This window comes from Channa argus, chromosome 5, assembly GCF_033026475.1.
Source record: "Channa argus isolate prfri chromosome 5, Channa argus male v1.0, whole genome shotgun sequence".
Lineage (NCBI taxonomy): Eukaryota > Metazoa > Chordata > Actinopteri > Anabantiformes > Channidae > Channa > Channa argus.
Genome location: NC_090201.1, coordinates 10735986 through 10754750, shown reverse-complemented (window position 1 = coordinate 10754750; position 18765 = coordinate 10735986). Strand labels below are relative to the sequence as shown.

The 18765-nt window shown below is 38.3% G+C and overlaps 1 protein-coding gene across 1 annotated transcript; it reads left to right on the top strand.

Moving 5' to 3' along the window:
- The first annotated feature begins 551 nt into the window (after positions 1-551).
- vstm2l (V-set and transmembrane domain containing 2 like) lies at positions 552-18765 on the top strand. The gene is made up of 4 exons (XM_067505566.1): positions 552-830; positions 14913-15082; positions 17274-17318; positions 17544-18765. The coding sequence occupies exons 1-4, from the start codon at positions 716-718 to the stop codon at positions 17853-17855; spliced, it is 642 nt and encodes a 213-aa protein (XP_067361667.1). The 5' UTR covers positions 552-715; the 3' UTR covers positions 17856-18765.

Sequence of the window (18765 nt, the reverse complement as noted above, 5' to 3'; positions counted from 1 at the left end):
AAAGATTTATGTGTTTCTTTGCAGAATACGAACAAATCCGAATACCTCAGAATGTCTCCATGTTTCCAACATTGTCCTTCGTCGGCTGTAATACAAACTTTCTGGATGTCAATCGAGAAATGAAAGAACACAGTCTAAAGGCCATTTGTGTTTACCCCAAGCATAGACTGTGTTTGCACTCTCTTTGACAGCTCAGCCTAAACTCAACACACCTATTGGTGATTCTAAACTTACATACTCATTCAGAAATATTGACATGATTAGGTTTGCAAAGAAATTGGAAACAATCTCAGCTGTTGAATATTCTCCAGCTGCACACCAGTGTCCAAATGCAAAACAATCATTACCTTTGTGACCATTCGAACCCATGAGCAAACTTCTCATCGTCCAGACTGTGGTTACTAGCAGCCATCATCACCCACAGTTAAAATGGGCGCAGCTAAACACTTAACTCAAATCGACATTGACGTCTCTGTGAGATCCCTCCGCCTAATTGACTTTCCGTGTGAGCCGCTGCACATCTTTCCGCGCCGCTTGTTCCTCCGCCTCCGCCGGCCGCACCATCTCCTCCCACAGAGCAGAGGAGCAGCAGCGGGTCTCTCCACACTCCAGTTTAATGCCTGTGAGAGCTGATCAGCGCCGCCGGGACATTTTATCTATGCTCTCTACCTAATGTGACAATTTCATACAAGTGCTCGAAACACCGACTGAAGAAATGGGAGCCTTTGGAGTGTTAATAGGGATTTTACAGTACGCGGGACTTTACATTCAACTTAACGCAGCTCTGCACGTCGGACACGGAGAGGTGGATAATCACATCACTGGAAATGGTAAGTTACCTGTGTTTATTTGTGAATTTAAGACAAAGCTGTTAATAGCCACATTTTCACTCCAGGAGAGGAGTGGCTGGGTGGGGTTGGGTGAACATTGGTTGTTTAGTTGGTATTTTTGTTTTGTATTCATATTCTTTTCATTGTGAAAATAAACACTTTTTTTTTTTTTTGCTGTTTTGCTTGGAGAAGAATGTCATTAATACACAAATACGCATTCACCTATATGTCCTCATAAAAGTGGCTGAATATAAAACCCAACAAAAGTACAGATACTTTTAATAACTTAAGAGCTGAGCTGCACATGCACCATACCCACATTAACATGTGTCATCACTTTCAGCATAAAAAATGTTTCTTTGGCGAAGTCTGTCACACCATTGAGAGAACATTCACACCATTAACGTTTTTTAAAACCTACAGCCATTTGTCCCAATAGGAGTTAATTAAAATTGTGTCTAATTGTTGTGTTCCTCTTCCTACACTGTGTCTTGGACTGACCATAAAGAAGAAATGCCTCAGGATGACTTAACGGGAGTTAAAATCCATTTTGATTAAGGAAATGTTTAGGTTTTCAAGTTCCAGAATACAAAAGAAAAATCCAACTATTTTCCCTTTTGAGCAACTACAGCACCAGCACAGAGAACAGTGATATTCTTTGTTGTTAAGTAATTCTTGTGAGATTTTTTTTATCAGGCCCTGTGATAAATTGCCCAAGCAGAGGGGAGCCGAGCCGTCATGTAGAGCAGAGAGGCTGGGTGCACTGTTCTGGAGAGTGCTAGTTAAATCCAGCCCTCAGTCATTTGTTTCAGATAAGTAACTCTGGCTGGGGCCAATTGCTTCACCTCTTATACAAAATTATATCTTGTGAAGCCAAATCAGCAGAATGGATCAGTGCCTTCACCTCATCGTGTGTCCCATTTCTGAGGGTATGACTCTCACCTAGATCTGCATGATAATGCCTATAAATAATATTGTGGTATTTTCTAGGGTATGTTGTGATACACGGTATATATGTTAACATTTTGCAATGGCCTGTAAATCATTTTGGAGACAATCCCACCAGTATTGTGATTCTAATAGTCTGTGTGACTGCATAAAAACATTATTGTTTATATTCATTAGTGCTTTCCAACCTTTAAACCTACTGAATTTAACAACAAAACAGAATTTATTCAAAGTAAAAAAATGAACATCCCCGGAATGTAAATAAAAATAGCAAATGACTCACAGCTACAAACTGTAGCCTGGTGCTGAAAGTCGCATCTACAAACTTTACTACTGCATTCGTTTATATTTATTCAAAAATAAAGAGGATTCTTAAAAATTGAAACACTTTTATACGTTACCTTTTTATGTAGGACTCTGAATTTCACTTTGAAATACAAAACACCTCCATTTTTAATTTGTGTAGCATGAGTGGGAGGCAAATTGATAGTGGCACTATGTTAGCGGGATAGGTCCTGAAGTGTGGACGTCATCATCACAAAACAGTCTGTTCCCGAGTCTGTAGACTGGACTGAGAGCAGGAGACTAAAGCAGACCAAAGCAAGTCACATGCTGGTGGCCTAAAAAACGTACTACATTACACATTAAAAACCTTCGATACAGCTACCGCCCACCCCTAGTCTCACCTGCCAAATACTTAGCGAGGTTGAGTCTCAACTTTGAGTGTTGAGTTTTTGTCTTTGTAGACAATGCCATAATGATGCCACGTGTGGTTTCACCATCAGTTCTGAACTCTTCCTTCGCCAGGGCACTCTGCAAGCCATTCCAATGCTGGCGCTCTTTGGAAGCGTTCGTAGTGTTATCCATTGTGAATGTACCACTTTCACAGTGTGGGGGCGTGTACTTATTCATTAGGCTTCCAAAGTGTCGGGGATCCTCTGCCAGTCCTCTGCTTAGTGTCCTTTTAATGAGGACGGCCAGCCCAGGCAGTTTGCATTGGCTTTCAATTTAATGGAGCTCTGACTGTGCGAGTGGGGGCAACAGATTGTACAGTTATGCTGTCACAGTGGAGGGTGCTGGTGAAGGCTCCACAGGAGAGAGCAGGAGAGTAAAAGAATGCTTTAAACAAAGCTCACCTCGAGAGGATGCTGGAGACAGGTGTAAATCTTAACATGTCGCGACTTGAAGTGACAGCTGCTTCCTCTGGTTATGCAGTAACGCTTGGTATGCTCCGATGAAAAGACACTTCCACTCATCTTTCTGTGAATTAAACCGTAAAAATGTGTTTTCTACAGGACAGAAAATGGGTTTTCCAAAAAATCCTGATTGAATTAGGTATTCATTATTAATTAACTCTCAATAACAAATAAAGGCAAAACACAAACAGTTAAAGAATAACCACCACTAACTACTGTTATCAAAAAGAATTCGCCTACCAACAGTGTTTTTATTTATCAAAAGATTTGATGCTTGTTTTCTTTGAAACTTGACAGTTTGGTCAATAAAAGAGAGGGATGCTCATCATATTTATTGGAGCCCAATGTTTTGTTACTACTAAAATTATTTCACATTTTAATGCTGGAAAATTTAAAGTTTTTAGGTCTTTAGCTTATAAAGAAAAGAATAATCAAATATTAAAAAAAAAAAATTATTTTGTTAATTAATTATTAAAATTTGGTCTGAAACACTAGAGATATATGTAGTGTGTAGCATAGTCAGATAGAGCTACATTCAAGGTGTAGTAAACAACTCCTGTCGCCCACACCTGCTTTATAGACCAAAATCTCATAACCTGATATAAGTAATTTTAGAGCACAGTTTATTACATTTTCAATTAGGTGTATATGCAGTGTCTTATGTCTGGGGTCTGTTTTGAAAACTTTTGTGGCTCTTATATTTAGACTCTATTGGTACTAATTCACAATTGTACTGCAGGTGGTGAAAGAGGTTCATGTGGTTGGAGTCTGCTTTGGGGACCAGTCTGTGGCATAATTTGCAAACTATGGTTTTGGGTTCTGGGAAGAGTAACTCCAACTTAGGCCGTCCCAACTCTTTAAAACACTCACACAATCACCTAAAGATTCCTAAGGAGAAGACAGTCAGCCAGAACATCATGTTGTCTTTAATCCTTGGGGAGTCCAGATGAAGTTCAGTGTGCTTTCTCAAAAATGTGTTGCCAACAACACATGCTACTTTGTGTTGCCACACAGAGAAATAGCCTCTGAGTCTTGTGTCCCAAGGGGTATGAAAAATTCACTCTGCAGGCCTGGAGTATCACCAGCAACAGGCAGACAGCTGCTTGCTTGATTACCAGCTCTATTCTTATTTCATTATTTTACCTCCCACCTTGAATGGAGGCTGAAGGTCTCTCAGAGAGGGATTATTTCCCCAAGGAGACTCCTGTCTGTATGTCCCGTCGCTGATTCTGAGCCAAATGCAGCATTATTGACTTTCTGGCCAATTCCCAGTGTGTTTATGTTTGTTTATTGATATTCCTACAGATTGTTTTCCCACATTTGGTTATAGGCTGTCACTTGTAGCCTACAGCAAATGCTCTATATGGAGTCGATAGCAGTAAACCTGTAGTAGGGGAAAATAATATTTGCTGCAGACATACTGTGATTTAAAATTAGTTTCAACTGTCACTGTAAGAGGAGTAGGGACATTAGTATTATTGCCAAATACAACTAAACAAATTTAATCTGACTGCTAATAAATATCATATCTGTATGATGATGTCATTGTCTAAAAATTAAACAAACATCTTTCTAAACCAGTACTTTGTTTGACTAAACAAACAGAACTTCTTCCCATAGCTGGTTATCTGCATACATCATTAAAGGTTCTTATGATCAAGATAAATATCTGCGGCAGGTTTCTTTATTACAGCACTTTCTTCTTGTTTCATCCAATTCTCCTTTGGGGTATTCTCCGATTATTAAAGCCATTCATCAAATTAGTGAAATACCTTCTTACCATGGGGACTCGTGTTTACGGGCTATTTACATTCACCTTGATGGAAGTTACGATGTTAGTTGGATTTTTATGTCTTAGTATTTACTATGTCTGATTTATTGTTCTTCTCAATGCTTCAGTGCAAATGCGAGGCATTAAATTAATAACCCAGATTTTAAAAGCTGCCCTCGTAAGGGGTCAATTTGGTAAGGTTTGCACATAGACAGGGATTTCCACAGCTCACGTGGGGCATAATTTCAAATTCTTCTCTGTTTCTTATTCTATCTCTACCGTTAGATGACTATGAAAGAGATGTCAAATTTTTTTTGTTTTTTTTTTTTTGCTTTTTTGTCCTTTCAGCGTATCCTGTGAGTTCAGGGTCGCCACAGCGGATCACTGTCCACATGTAGATTTGGCACAGTTTTTACACCGGATGCCCTTCCTGACGCGACCCTCCCCAATCTCTACGGGGCTTGGACCGGCAATGCACAGCTGGGGATGGTAATGGGCTGTTAGGGGTTAAGAGACACTTCGACATAAAGCCGGGAACGAGGATCAAACCACTGACCCTGTGGTCCGTGGACGCCTTACCAACTGAGCTACAGATATAACGAATTCTCTAAATTCTTACATGGAAAAGATGTGTTAAAGATATTCTTTAACATTTATATTAAATTTAAAAATGTCAGAAGAAATGGGAAAAAGGTGAACACATTATTACTAAACTAAGATTGGCCATACGCTCTGCTGTGTCATTTGTGATCTGCAGCTAATATTTTCCTCTAAACATCAAGCCCTGCACATTATACTCTCACGTTTTTTCAATTAAGTTTTTGCCAGATTAAATCAATATTGATTATGTCCTGATTATGTTTTCTTTTGACTCATGTAATGTAACGTAGCCTAACTGTGAGAGAAATGCATTTTGAGTCAGTAAAGACCTTAACAGTGCCCTTTAGGAGCAAAACCGCCTGATGTAGAAGGACAATTTGAATTGACTAAGTACTTTCTTGTCTGGAAATGGTTGTTCAATTTTCAAATAAGCATTGAAAGCTGTAGCAGCCAAAGTCTGATGTATCTTTTCCTCTGTGAGCACCATTGTTGTCCTAAAACTTTGTAAAAACACATAAATGACACAGATTGTTGCACACGTTCTTTCATTAACATCCCCTGACATACACTGATCTGTCAGAGCTGTCTATAGTAAATACTGTATATGCAATTAAAACACCAAGGCTAAATGTCGTTGTTTCACTCCTGTTATAATTGCTAAAAGCCATTGTTTGCAGATTTGTAAGAAATATTTCAACCTTTTTTAAGAGTGAAACTATGACATGTATCAGAGATTAACTAACATTGGTATTTTTGGTCTTTGCTTGTGAAGACTCTGACTGGACTGTGAGAAAATATAGAATAGCATGAGCTTCATCCTTTAGTGGCTCAACAAAGAAAAGCCAGGGACCAGGATTTGTGGTAGGTTTATTCTGCAAGTTGCTTTGTCTTTCTGTCTGTTACTCACACACAAGTACACATGGACAAGCAAAGACGAGGGTGTCACAGTTACTTGTCCTCAATGTTAATAAGCTCTGCGTAATTTAGTCATTCTCAAACAGCACAAGCTTTTTCTAAGGCAGGATCAATTGATCGACCTTACACTGGCACTCAGGCTGGATTTATCCCTCTCATTTTGTTGGGGACCTGGGCTTCAGTAGCGTTCATGCATTTGTTTATATATCTTTTTCTTTCTTTCATAATTTTCTCCCTTTTTCATTTATAATGAGTCCTTGGTGGATAGCACACAGCACTCTCTGTGTTCTCATAGTCTCACATCTATGACTTCTCTCTGAGAAATATAGTGAAAAATGTCAAGGAGGACTGTTTTAAAAATGCATGTACTGTACTTGCATCTTCAAACAAGGGTCCCCTGCCTCTGCCTGAAAAAGACTCTGACAGTATGGCTTATATTTATAAAGAGCAAACTGAGCAAACTCATACCGAGCCAGCTACAGTATATAACATTATAAAAACTCAGTGTATTTGAGATTTCAGTGGGTGTTAATATAATTACATGTACAAGTACATGTAAAATTTGCCTGCACAGTTTATATTGATGTAGTATTGCCAGTGTCATGGGATTGATTTCTGTTGAAGTTACTGGGATTAAAGCTGGAAAACAGTTGGATGTATTTTTGAGCTCGACGGGGCATGAAATCGACCCAGCATTCACCAGGAGTCTGTTTGTCAACAAGGTGGGTTTTCATCACCCAATCACATGTTGACAAATTTAGCTCCAAGGTGCACCTCATGACTTCTTAGTGTCAGTTCATTAACACATTAGATAAGATAGATGTTACCTAATGTGTTATAGTTACCACAGCATGATGTTTTTCTGGTCACAACCTTGCTAAACGTTTTATGATTGGGTTTAGGGAAAGACTTTAGGGAAAGTGGTCTGGCTTAATGGACAAACATTTATCAGTGATTAGTTTAAACTAAATGCATTTATTTACTTTAAAGCACAATGTCTTTTTCTAAACTTAATTGTAGTGCTTTTGTTTCCAGAACTTACTGAGTCAATCTCCGCTCTCTAGTTGTGTGCAGTGTACATCTGCCCTTAATAATGATGATGTTAATAGTCATAATAAATGTAGCACTTCATTCAATCAAAATAGAAATTATGTAGATTTAGATTCATAGGTGAAGGTTGTCACACCAATTTACAGTAAAAAGCTCATTAGACTTTTTTTTTACCTGTTGTCAAAGGGGCGCTCAAGTTCCCCCTAAAATGGCCTGAACACCCACTGAAAACGTCCTGTAATTTTAAAAAAAATGTGTTTTGATTTCTTTCCCAAGATTCTTGTGTTCGTGCCATATATCTAGCAGCAACAGCCAAGTTTGCATCCATAGCTATACCAACCTTAGCCAACATAGCCACATCTGTGTGTGTGAGAGAAGTAATAAATGGCACTGTGACAGGCTGTGTTATGTTTGTTTGTTCCAGTAAAAAAAGTGCAGGGCTGAAATGTTTGTGGTGCAATATGTTTCTCTGATGATGGACAAATGTAGCCTCGACCTTAGCCCCGGTGTGTGCCTCTTATTTGTTCCTTTGGAGGCACAGAGCTAACTTTCCAGTTCTCATAGACTCTTCTATCGAGTCAGAGTAAAAAATAATCTGGTTTAATCCAATTAAACCATCGTTTAAGTTAATTTCTTGGGAAGATAGTTTTTTTCTCCACAAAAACAAAAATAGCGGCAGGAAATGACAAATCATAAAACAACATTTTCCTCTTTAGAATGATGTCAAAACTTAAAATACTAAGATTCAGATTAAAAATAAGATTTGTACATATGGATTAGGCTTCACATTCACTTTGGGACACTGGAAATCTTCTTTAATTGTTAAAGAACGTTTGTGTATGTGCACACAAGTAAATTCAGTGCACAACCCCCCAACATTGCAGAGCAACACTACATTTTAGAGGTTGGTTACTGTTGTTGTAGCTGTAGTCTTGTGCATACTGTGGCATTTCATGTTTCTTACCCCTTTGTTTTGTGTCCATCTCTTTGTCTACATTTTCGTTTTGAATCCTGATGTTGGTAATGAGGCTGTTTGCCCATTAAGGAAAAGACAAATTAGTGAAGAGTTAATTATATAATATATTCAAAAAGTAGAACAATTTATTTATTTTTTTATCTGTCTGGTGAAAGAAATGGGAAGCAGTGTTAGCAAAACTGCAAATGTATTATATTTTATGCTTCAAGCTTATAAAATTAAATTTAATTCTGTCCTCCTTCTCCATCTGTTGGGAGAAGAGTTTTTAGTTTGTCCTTTGATCTTTTTTGGATTTTTGCGACTGTCTGTGCTTTTAGTTATCTGGTTAAAAAACAGTGATTTGTGTGTGTGTTTGTGTGTATGAGAGAGAGAGTGAGAGAGAGACAGTACAGTACAGTATGTGTGTTGCAGGATAATAAATTGAGGCTTTTGTCTGCCTCCAGTACGTACAGGTACACCTTGTGTATTCATTATCGTTCATTTGTGACAGGAAAATGTTGAACATTACCTCTTTTACCATGCATTTCAAATTATACAGCTACATTTACATATATATAGCAGAGTATGCTGAATACACACACGCACACACGCAGGTCTCTGAGGATCCTGAACACCTGCCAGCGCCACTGGGCAAGTCTCCAGAAGATGTAGTGAGCTACTTTGAGAGTGTTGAAGGCATCTTTTTATGCCAGAAACCGGAGCACCAACACACACAGACTGCCCACTCAGCGACAGAGGCAGAGAGGAGGAGGAGAAGGCAGGGAGGGGAAGTGAATTAAAGGATGAAGGAAGCTGAGAGTATAGAAGCAGCTTAAGTGAAAATGAGAGGTAGAGGGACCATCTAACAGGTACAAAGTAGAAGAAAGGGGTGATAGATTGTGAAGAAGTAGAGGAGTAAAAACTGCTTTCAACAACAAGATGGGGAGATTTGTTGGGGATATTGAGCTAGAAAGAAACGAGAGAGGGGGGCTTAAAGGGTTAAAAGTGGTTAATAGGTTTAAGCAAACAGTTGCAAAAAGATGGTTGCAGAGTTGTGGTCTTATTGGCTGACTTGGGAAATGGAAAAGGCTGAATGTGTTTGAGGACTCCCACTGCAGCTCTCTCCTTGACTTGACTTTGACTTTATACACTGGTTTTAAAAAGCTTTGGAGACATGTTATTATTAATTCTTTACTACTTTACTCTCTGATTTGGTTGTAGGCTTTAAAAAAAACATATATGTTTCTGTTTCTATATATTTTAAATGGCATCACGGTTTTCACATAAAATATATATACGTCTATATTGACTCCCTTAGGTGAAATCAATCAGATTTGCTCTTGTTAGTTGTTTAGCCTAAAAGCAAAAGACAAAAAAATAAATTAAAGATATTTATCAAAACATGGTCCTATGACAGCTGCACCAGCACCTCCACGAACCTAGTAAATGTTTTAAATATTCATATACAGTAGGGATTTCCCAAGTACATTTGAGTACTTACTGATACCAAGTTCTTATATGAGTAGTAACTGTTAAGTACTAAAACCTTACCAAACCACAGCCCTGTGGTGCTGCTGAGAGACACTGAGAGATACCGCTGGTCCTAATAGTAGTCTCTGACAACCTGAACTGAAGGTAATGCTGTAGTTACTGTAGATCTCCTTTGATTGATAGTCAATTACTTAAGAATTTTGAGAAATATGAGAAACATTGTTAGTAACTGGATCTTCAGACTTCTGCAGAGCAGAGTTTGCAGTCACCTTTACGTTTGTCATTCTCACTTATCTTAAAACAGCTCCAAACTATGGTACCAAACCTGCTCCTTTAACATGAGGTTAATGCCTCTTTAATTTACTAGTTAAGATAATATTTTTTTTTTTTCACTTGTGTTTTTGCTGTGTCCCGCATTGTTTTTTGTCTGAAGAATCCAGCCTGTTCAAAGTGACAGATGCTGCAGCCTTTAGCTGTTGATACTGTATGTTGCGGACAAAAAAGTGCAGACACCTGCTTTGAAAGCTAAGAAAACTTGATGATGATTGAATTGCCACCCTCTGTTGTTTTGCTCGTATATTTCCTGCAATATGAAGTTCTGTGCTATGCAGTTCTGGCACCATATGTTCAACCTGACATTACTACAAGACATTATAAACAGGTTTGTCACTCTGTGCCCTTCATCGGGCATCTGACAGAAGGGGTGCCACACTGTCGAAAAATAAATGTAAAGACGAGGATTGTGACAATATACCGGGTAAAGAAGGAAAGGAGTGTTTTTATTTGTATATCTTAAAAAAAAAACAATCTTACAAATTTGACATGATTTTTCTTTTGTCAGAAATGTAGACACAAAGACATCAACTTTACATTTTAGCTCAATCTTTCTCCCTCTTGGAATGATTTTCACTTTTTATTATTTGTCCTATTAGAGTGTTTGGTAATCAATTGATTGAAAGCAATATTTATTTCTGTCATCAAGTAGTGATTAGGTGCTACAGTGATAAATCAGAATATGATTGACGTCTATACATGGTTCTAAAATAGCTGCTACTGTGAGCTTGTTGTGGCATGTTCCTGCAAAGGTTGTATCCCTGGGTATATTGCAGTTTGATTTCAGGATCCTTTAATTTTATAATAATCAAAACAATTTCTGCTATTTCTGAATCTCTTAGCTCAGCTCAAATTGGGCTGCTTTGTTATCCTGATGTTATCCTGAAGATTTTCCTGCCATCAGAAAATACGTGCATCTTCAAATGAAAGTGAATCATTGTGCCAGCTGTGATTAGAGTCTACAATTGCATTGCAGGAATAGTTAACACTGCAGGAAATTGTCCAAGAAAATGCGTCCCAGTGTGCAGCAGAATCAGTGGCGAAGTATTTAAAGCCTTTGTTTGTACCTTTTTACAGAGCGAAGCAGAAATCAAAAGTGTTGCTCAGAAAAGCACCTGTCTGCTGTTTTACTCTGGTCATATCTGTCACACTACAGTATAGTATAGTGATAGTTTGAAAGTTCATAATGAATCAGTCATATCTGTAAAATGTCAGTTTATTTCATCTTGCAGCATCTGACATTGCACTACAGTTAAAGAATGAAAAAGAAATCCATTCCCTCAAAACGCCTCCACTGTTTTGTGCCTGCATATTTTTCAACTCACTTCAATTAAACATGCAATGTACACAGCACTGGAGTGTGTGTAATCTGTAGAACTACAGAGGCCAGTCTTTGCTGTCAAATGTCTCCATTGTATGACAAATAGTAAAAAGTGAATATATGGAAATAATCTCTCTTTGAGTATTTCAAGATTGGTAGAAATGGCATGAATGCATATTATTGCAAATTTAGGACCTCAGTTTAAATAAGTGGTATAAGGTGACGTCAAACCTCAACTAATAAGTTTAGATAAAATTGTTCATATTCATAACAGTGTCATGATCTATTCATATAATAGTATCAACGCATTGGCTTTTAAACATCATACAGTAGCAGCAAGTCATACTGTATATATGTACAGTATATGTATGTACAGCACGCCTCTCATGTTGCTTGTACTGGGCAGGTGTATAAGAACTACTGCACACTGTTCTATGTAAGATCTTCCTCCTAACATGAGATACAAGGGAAAAAACCTATGCTCTCTACCTTTGTACACTATCTGTCAGAATATGGATCCTCATCTCTCCTGTTATTTTTCTCTGTCAGGAGAATTAGCATAATGGACAAGATCTAGACAGAAAAGTAAAAGAATGAGTTATTCTCAAGTGGATAGAGGGCTGTTTTTTTCTTTTTACATTGAAGTGCTGCCTGCTGATAGATTAAGACCTTCATGCTGCAGTGACAAAAACACGTTCAGCTATTAAACAGCTCGCACAATCAGAATAATATTTCAAGGATTTAAATTCTAATTAGTTAGACACTTTATTTGCATCTGGAATTTGGCAAAGCTGTTAATCTCTCAGCTGAAGAATGAAACATATATCATCTTTGAATGGTTTGGTTGTGGCTTATGACTCAGTAGCTTGTCAGGGATGTAAAGTACATTAATATTTTTGTAGACTGTTAGTCTTTACTTGCTGGTCTTTGCTCACAGCAGTTTTCAAAAGAGCCAGTTTTAAAAGAATAGGTTTCACTGTGTGGAACTTTGCAACTCTATAATATTTGCATTGTGTCCACTCCTGTGGTTAAAAGCACCTGCAGTATGAAGGAACTGCCCTGAGCTACCAGGCCACGTTAAAGTGATTTCTAGTAATCTACATTGTGTTGGATATTGAAATGACACACACTCACACACACACACATTGACGGGCAAAGTTATAAGGCACACTACAGTCAGTCCTGCAATGTCTATAAAGCTTATATTTCAATATATTTATTTATTTTAGCTATACGGTTGACAGGGATGCAGTGTCAACCAAATTTGGTTTGCACTGACATCTCAAAAACTACCTACAAGTTCAACATCTAATCTTGTTGAGGTATGTATGAATTCAAGAACTGTAACACTAGCAACCCCCAGCATCATAATCAGGTATACATGTGCACCGATGCTTCTGTGTCTTTCTGCAGTTACCCTGCCTTAATCCATAATACTGGCTGCGGCTGGTTAGTTTATAGAGCATTTAAAAGAGCCCTAAGCCTAATGAAGCTGCTATGGGACTCTCATTTTCTTGACATTGTGTATGGCAGATGCCAGTTGCTGCTACTCATTTTGTAGTTTATTGAAATTCGTTTATTAATTTATCACCAACACTTTGTTCCCCTTATGAAACTTTTCCTTAATATCCGAAAGAAAATATTTCTAGTAACAAATTGTAATAATAGAAAGAAAACAATGTAAAAATGAAAGGAAGACGGTGTTCAAGTATTGCAAAAAAAGGTTTTTAACTAGACAGGTTGGACACAACAGTTCTAAGTGCAGTAAGTTGACACTGAATAAAGTCTGCAAGAGCTATAAAGGTACAGTACAGGCTATTGACTGCTGTCTGTGAGTATTGTAAAGAAGGATCAGTGCCTTTTATATGCTGTTCTGTCCACGTACCTTTCCATATGTCATTCCTTTATTAACAAGCCTTTTTAAAGGTCCCATTTCCTTCTTAACGCTGTGTGTGTGTAAAGGTACAGCCGGTGTGATTTTGTCACTCTGCATTCAAGCTCCTCTCTCAGCCTTCATTTTTCATCACTTTTCCATCCATCTTTCTGTTCTTTCTTCTCACCCCGTTCACCTCAGTTCACCTCTGCCCCTTCATTTCTTGTGCCTTTCGACTTCTTCTACCCTCCTTTTCCCCTGTGCAGCCATATCCCTATACAGTAGTCTGCTTCTGACAAATGAAGCCACTGCCTTGCTGCAAGCAGCAGTGCATCAAGGGCATGGCTCCTGAGGGCCCAGTCAGTCAAACATCGCCAAAACCTTCTCTGATGTTTCTTTTTTCTTATTTACTTCGTGTTCAGCACTGGATCAGCTTTGCATGAGCCCCAGTGATTGGTAGGCCATCTGCAGGGTTTGTTTTATAGCAGATTATTGTACTAATGACCAGTTGAATATTGTCAATAGAAGAAAGAGGCAGCACACTCACTTGATGTGCAATGATGGAGCCTACATGTAACTTGTTGATGCACCACATTTACATTTACATCTACATTTACATTTAGTCATTTAGCAGACGCTTTTATCCAAAGCGACTTACAAGTGAGGTACAAGGCAAGCAAAAATCTAAGTCAAGGAGAAAACATCAAAGCAAAGTCCTATCAGAAAAGTGTTCACAGTTCACGATATGCAAGTGCGAGAAAGAGCAGAAAGGATTTTATTTATTTATTTATTTTTTTTAAAGAGATTTAAGTGCATAGGAAGATGTGGAAGAGTTCCATATCCACCATATCCACCATGACTTACATACAATTAGAACTCATTGCAGAAGGTTACATGGAGTTCAATCTTTCTCCGTACGTCTATGTAGAAGTGGATTTATATGAAAGAGCTTTGCATGTACCACAGAAAAATAATTATTGAATGCAACACGCTTCCATAACATTTACATCTTTTGCAGTTTTAGAAACCTTAGAAGAAAAATTGACATTTGATGCAGTCTATATCCTCATTAAGCATCTGTAGACTAAGGGGATTACGATAGCTGCTGAGTCAAGTAATACGTGATATAAAAAATTGCTGTTATTTTGAAATATTGGCCAGTGATGATCTCTGTGTAGGTGGTTGGTCTTAATGTATGTTCGTGGGACTGAAATGCAATGACATTTTGAAATTAGCATCTGCAGCTCAAACTGCTGTACCATCGTCAGTGACATAATATAATGTTTTTGCCACATTTGCCGCTCGGTTGATGTTCTGTTTTCTTAACATTCTTTTGAAAACAAGGACAACATATTGTTTACCCTCTAAATGAACCTCCTTCTATTGATTATAGAGAAATAGTGTAACCTACCTCATTTATTGTATTACAGGTAATACAGGTTGGCTGATTTAAAAGATTTTGAATTTCTATACACTTTGTACTTTCAATATAAACTGTTTTCTCTTTAGTGACGTTTGATGCAGCAACATTACTAAAGAAATTTTGAGAGGTTTCTTGTTTTTTCTAGTAGATGATTTTAGTCTGCCTTTTAAAAAATTGTTTGTTTGTTTTTTCTTTCTCTATTGTAGCTCTATTTACAGAGGTGCCACATGACATTACGACGCAGAGCGGTGAAGATGTAGAGATGGCTTGTTCCTTCCGTGGGGCGGGATCTCCTTCTTACTCCCTGGAAATCCAGTGGTGGTATATCAAGGACCACAGGAACTGGCAAGAGAAGCCTACTCAGACTGCCAATGATGTAAGATACAGGGGGAAGGTGTTTTTGCTCCTTGTTTGTGCTGAGTGTTATAGTGCATTCATTCCCTATCCACACGCCCCAGGAGGTGGTGTGATGCTGACCTTTAGTGAAAAGTTGAAATAGGCTAAAATAAATAAATAAAATTCGGCAGTATTGCGGAATGTATAATAACCCAAACAATCTGAACAATGATATTTCAATAATATGAAAAACATCTTGTAACAATGTCTGCTTTTATAAGCCTCCAGGTTATAATCCTTTTATAAGAACTTGCAACTTAAACATACCTTTACGTCATAGAGTACTGGAATAGTAAGGTTAATTTTTTTTTCCTATTAACTAATCTCAATTGGTTTGGAAATTTAAAGACTTGTTAAATGTGAGAGCTCAGAATTTTAGCTTTTATTGGTGGTATTTCAATTTTCTGCTCATGATATGACCTAGAGTTTTATAGATAATTGAGAACAGGATTGAGTTGCACCAAAGTGTTGGGAAGGCCAGAGTTTGGAGAAAGAAAGGATCTGCTCATGATCCAAACCATTCAAGCTCATTTGTGACACACAGTGGAGGGAGCCCCGCCCCCCATCATGTACAACTTCTATAGAGGCACCATCGAGAGCATTCTGACGAGCTGCATCACGGTGTGGTATGGGGCCTGCAACGCCTCCTGCCGGAAGACCCTACAAAGCATAGTGAGAGCAGCTGAGAAGATCATTGGTGTCTCTCTCCCCTCCCTCCAGGACATTTATGAAACCCGTCTCACCTGCAAAGCCCTCTGCATTGCAGGTGATCCCACTCACCCGCCACACAGCTTCTTCAGGGAGGAGACTGCGGAGTCTACAGGCCAGGACCAGCAGACTGAAGGACAGCTTCATTCATCAGGCTGTCAGGAAGCTCAACTCGCTCACGAACTTGCCCCCCCTTCCCTCTTCTGCCCCAGGCACCTCAGAACTATGAACCTCATTCAACAGAACACTACCTCATTCAAGATAGAATTGACATGATTCGACTACCTCTTCAGTCAGTCTAAACTGTCACTTTAATCAGACTATACAAGCTTTTTTTTGCACTAAAATCTTTTTTATCTGCACTGTTTGTTCACTTCGCTGCTTTGCACTCTATCTGCCATGTGGCCTGCGCTGTTTTATTTTACTTAATTTTAAATTTACTTTATTTTTATTTTTATTTTTATTACTCTTTTACATGCCCTTATTGTATAGTTGTATGTTATATTGTATATTTATATATAGCCTAGTTTTTAGGCTCTACTGTTAGTGTTATCTGTATGCACCACGGGTCTAAATGTAACATCATTTCAATTCTCTGTATTTATGTACTGTACATGTGGAAGAACTGACAATAAAGCAGACTTGACTTGACTTGACTTGACTTGAGGTAGTAACATGGCCTGGGCCTGCGTGGTTGCTTCTGGAAAAGGCTCATAGAAGGGAGAGATCCCCCAAAGTGAAAGCCTGTATAGCTGAAACCAATGGTTTTTTGACGTCAGTGAGTCACATAATTGATGGAGTTATTGCTGTTTTATTTTCTTTATTACTTTATATGTTTTATATTGTTTAACATTTCGTTTTTAAGATATACCTTTTCTTAATTATTTATTTTTCTTTTCAGTATAGCATTTTCACTTTCTGCTTTTCAGTTTGTGTGAACGGAACCCAAAGTATACTGTATATCAGGCAGAGGGAAATGCAATATTAACCACAAACCCTCTGGCACGGAAACAAAGGGATAATTGCTGATTAGCATTTGCCAGCACTGGGGGAACAGGTTGACTCTCTCCCATCTTGGGGGAACTCAGGCTCCCCTGTTGTGCCCCTAGACACTATAATTGGCACTGAGAAAGAAATAGATTTTCAAAATATCTGTCTGCTCCATGCATAATTTATACAGTACCTATGCCCAAAAGGATTCCTCTGTGCCTCTGCATTCACATTCACATTCACACTCCTGCTAAAAGACTTGTGCGACTTTACATACATTTAAACATGCACATGAACAGTAAGCATGGATACACACACACATTATATACAGATCAGTAATCTGACTAAGGCACTGAAAACATTCTATACATCAACTGTAATATTTTGTTGCTATCAGACAGCAATGATTTTTTTTTTCTTTTTTGGAAAAGTGCAGCCCTTGTTGCTAATGCATTATTCATATTTCTGTGCAGGTCATTCCCCTGGAGGAGACATCTAAAGATGCCACCAAAATTAGTGTGAGTCTGATCTTGCATCAACTGTCAACTAGCACACAGCAAAGCCAATATCAAAGTAAACGAACCGACTTGTTCAGTGACAAAAAGTATATCTACCTTTTATAATTTATTACCATCCATATATAAGTGCTTCTTTATCTTTCAACAATGGTAATTGAGATGATTAAGGATGCTTTCATTTACAGTATGTTTACATAAAAGTATGCCACCGTTTATCTCCATTAGGTAGTGAAAGTGGCTGGCAGCAACATCTCCCACAAGCTCCGTCTCTCCAGTGTTAAGCCATCAGACGAGGGCATGTACGAGTGCCGTGTCATCGACTTCAGCGGCACCGTGGCGCAGCACCACCGTGTTCGGGCCTACCTCCAGGTGGAGCCCGGTAGGAGTCAGAAGCTGGATGACTTCCAGCTGCAGGACCCAGGACACCGGTCACAGAGGAACCCCCACACACAGGCTCACCACAAGACAGAGGGCAGGGAAATGAAGAGGAGATCTGCTGGCAGCACCACTGACTGTAATGAGAGCTGTATGCTTTAAAGCAGGCGGTCTGCCTGTCTGTCTGCATGTTTATGACTTATCTCTGAAGACGGACGTCATCTAACGTCAATTCAGAGCCGCATCTGGACTCTGTGTGTTTAATGGTTCTTTAGTATTATTGTTTGGACGCCAGCGCTGTTGAATGCCAATAAGGGGCATGATCTTATTGAAAGCATATGTAATTATTATTTTTTCTTGTTGCTTTGTCATTTGTCTGTGCTTTTTCCTATGACTTTAGGTTGATGCTAGGATTTTAGGCTGTAAGGAAGAATTGTAATATTCTGAGCAGGGCTGCATAAATGGCAGAACACCCAGACTATTTCCCCACAATGATACAGGTAATAAGAGTAGGGAATCGAAATTATCTACGATATCACAAACAATAGATACATCACTGTTGGTGTTCACTCCATATAGACAGAACACAGAGACAGAATGAAAAGACTTTTTCCTTTTGTTAGTGTCTTTTACTAAAATATATGCCAAAAGCTGCAGTATTTCAGTGTACATGCTTTTCAAGGAATACAGCAATTTTTCATTTATCTGAAGTCATTTTCGAGTGCATAGTTTTATCCATCTAATATTTGTTTACACTTTAACAGATATCTGTAGAGCTTTCTAAGCCATGCCTAGAATGTTTGTCAAAATATAAACTTAGGCTTTTGCCACATCAAAATTATATATCAGTTATGTACTGTAAATTCACACTTGACTGTAGACTTTTATTGTTATTAATACAATTGTTTACTCTGTGCTACTTAGGAAAATGAGTCACTCATAAACAGTATTTTCAATTTTTTTGTCAGATTTTTACATTTGGTATCTCTGTGTCACATTTTGCTATTGACCGTGTTTGTTCTAAGTGCTGCTGTTTGATATCTGTTCTGTTAAATACATTCATTTGAACTGA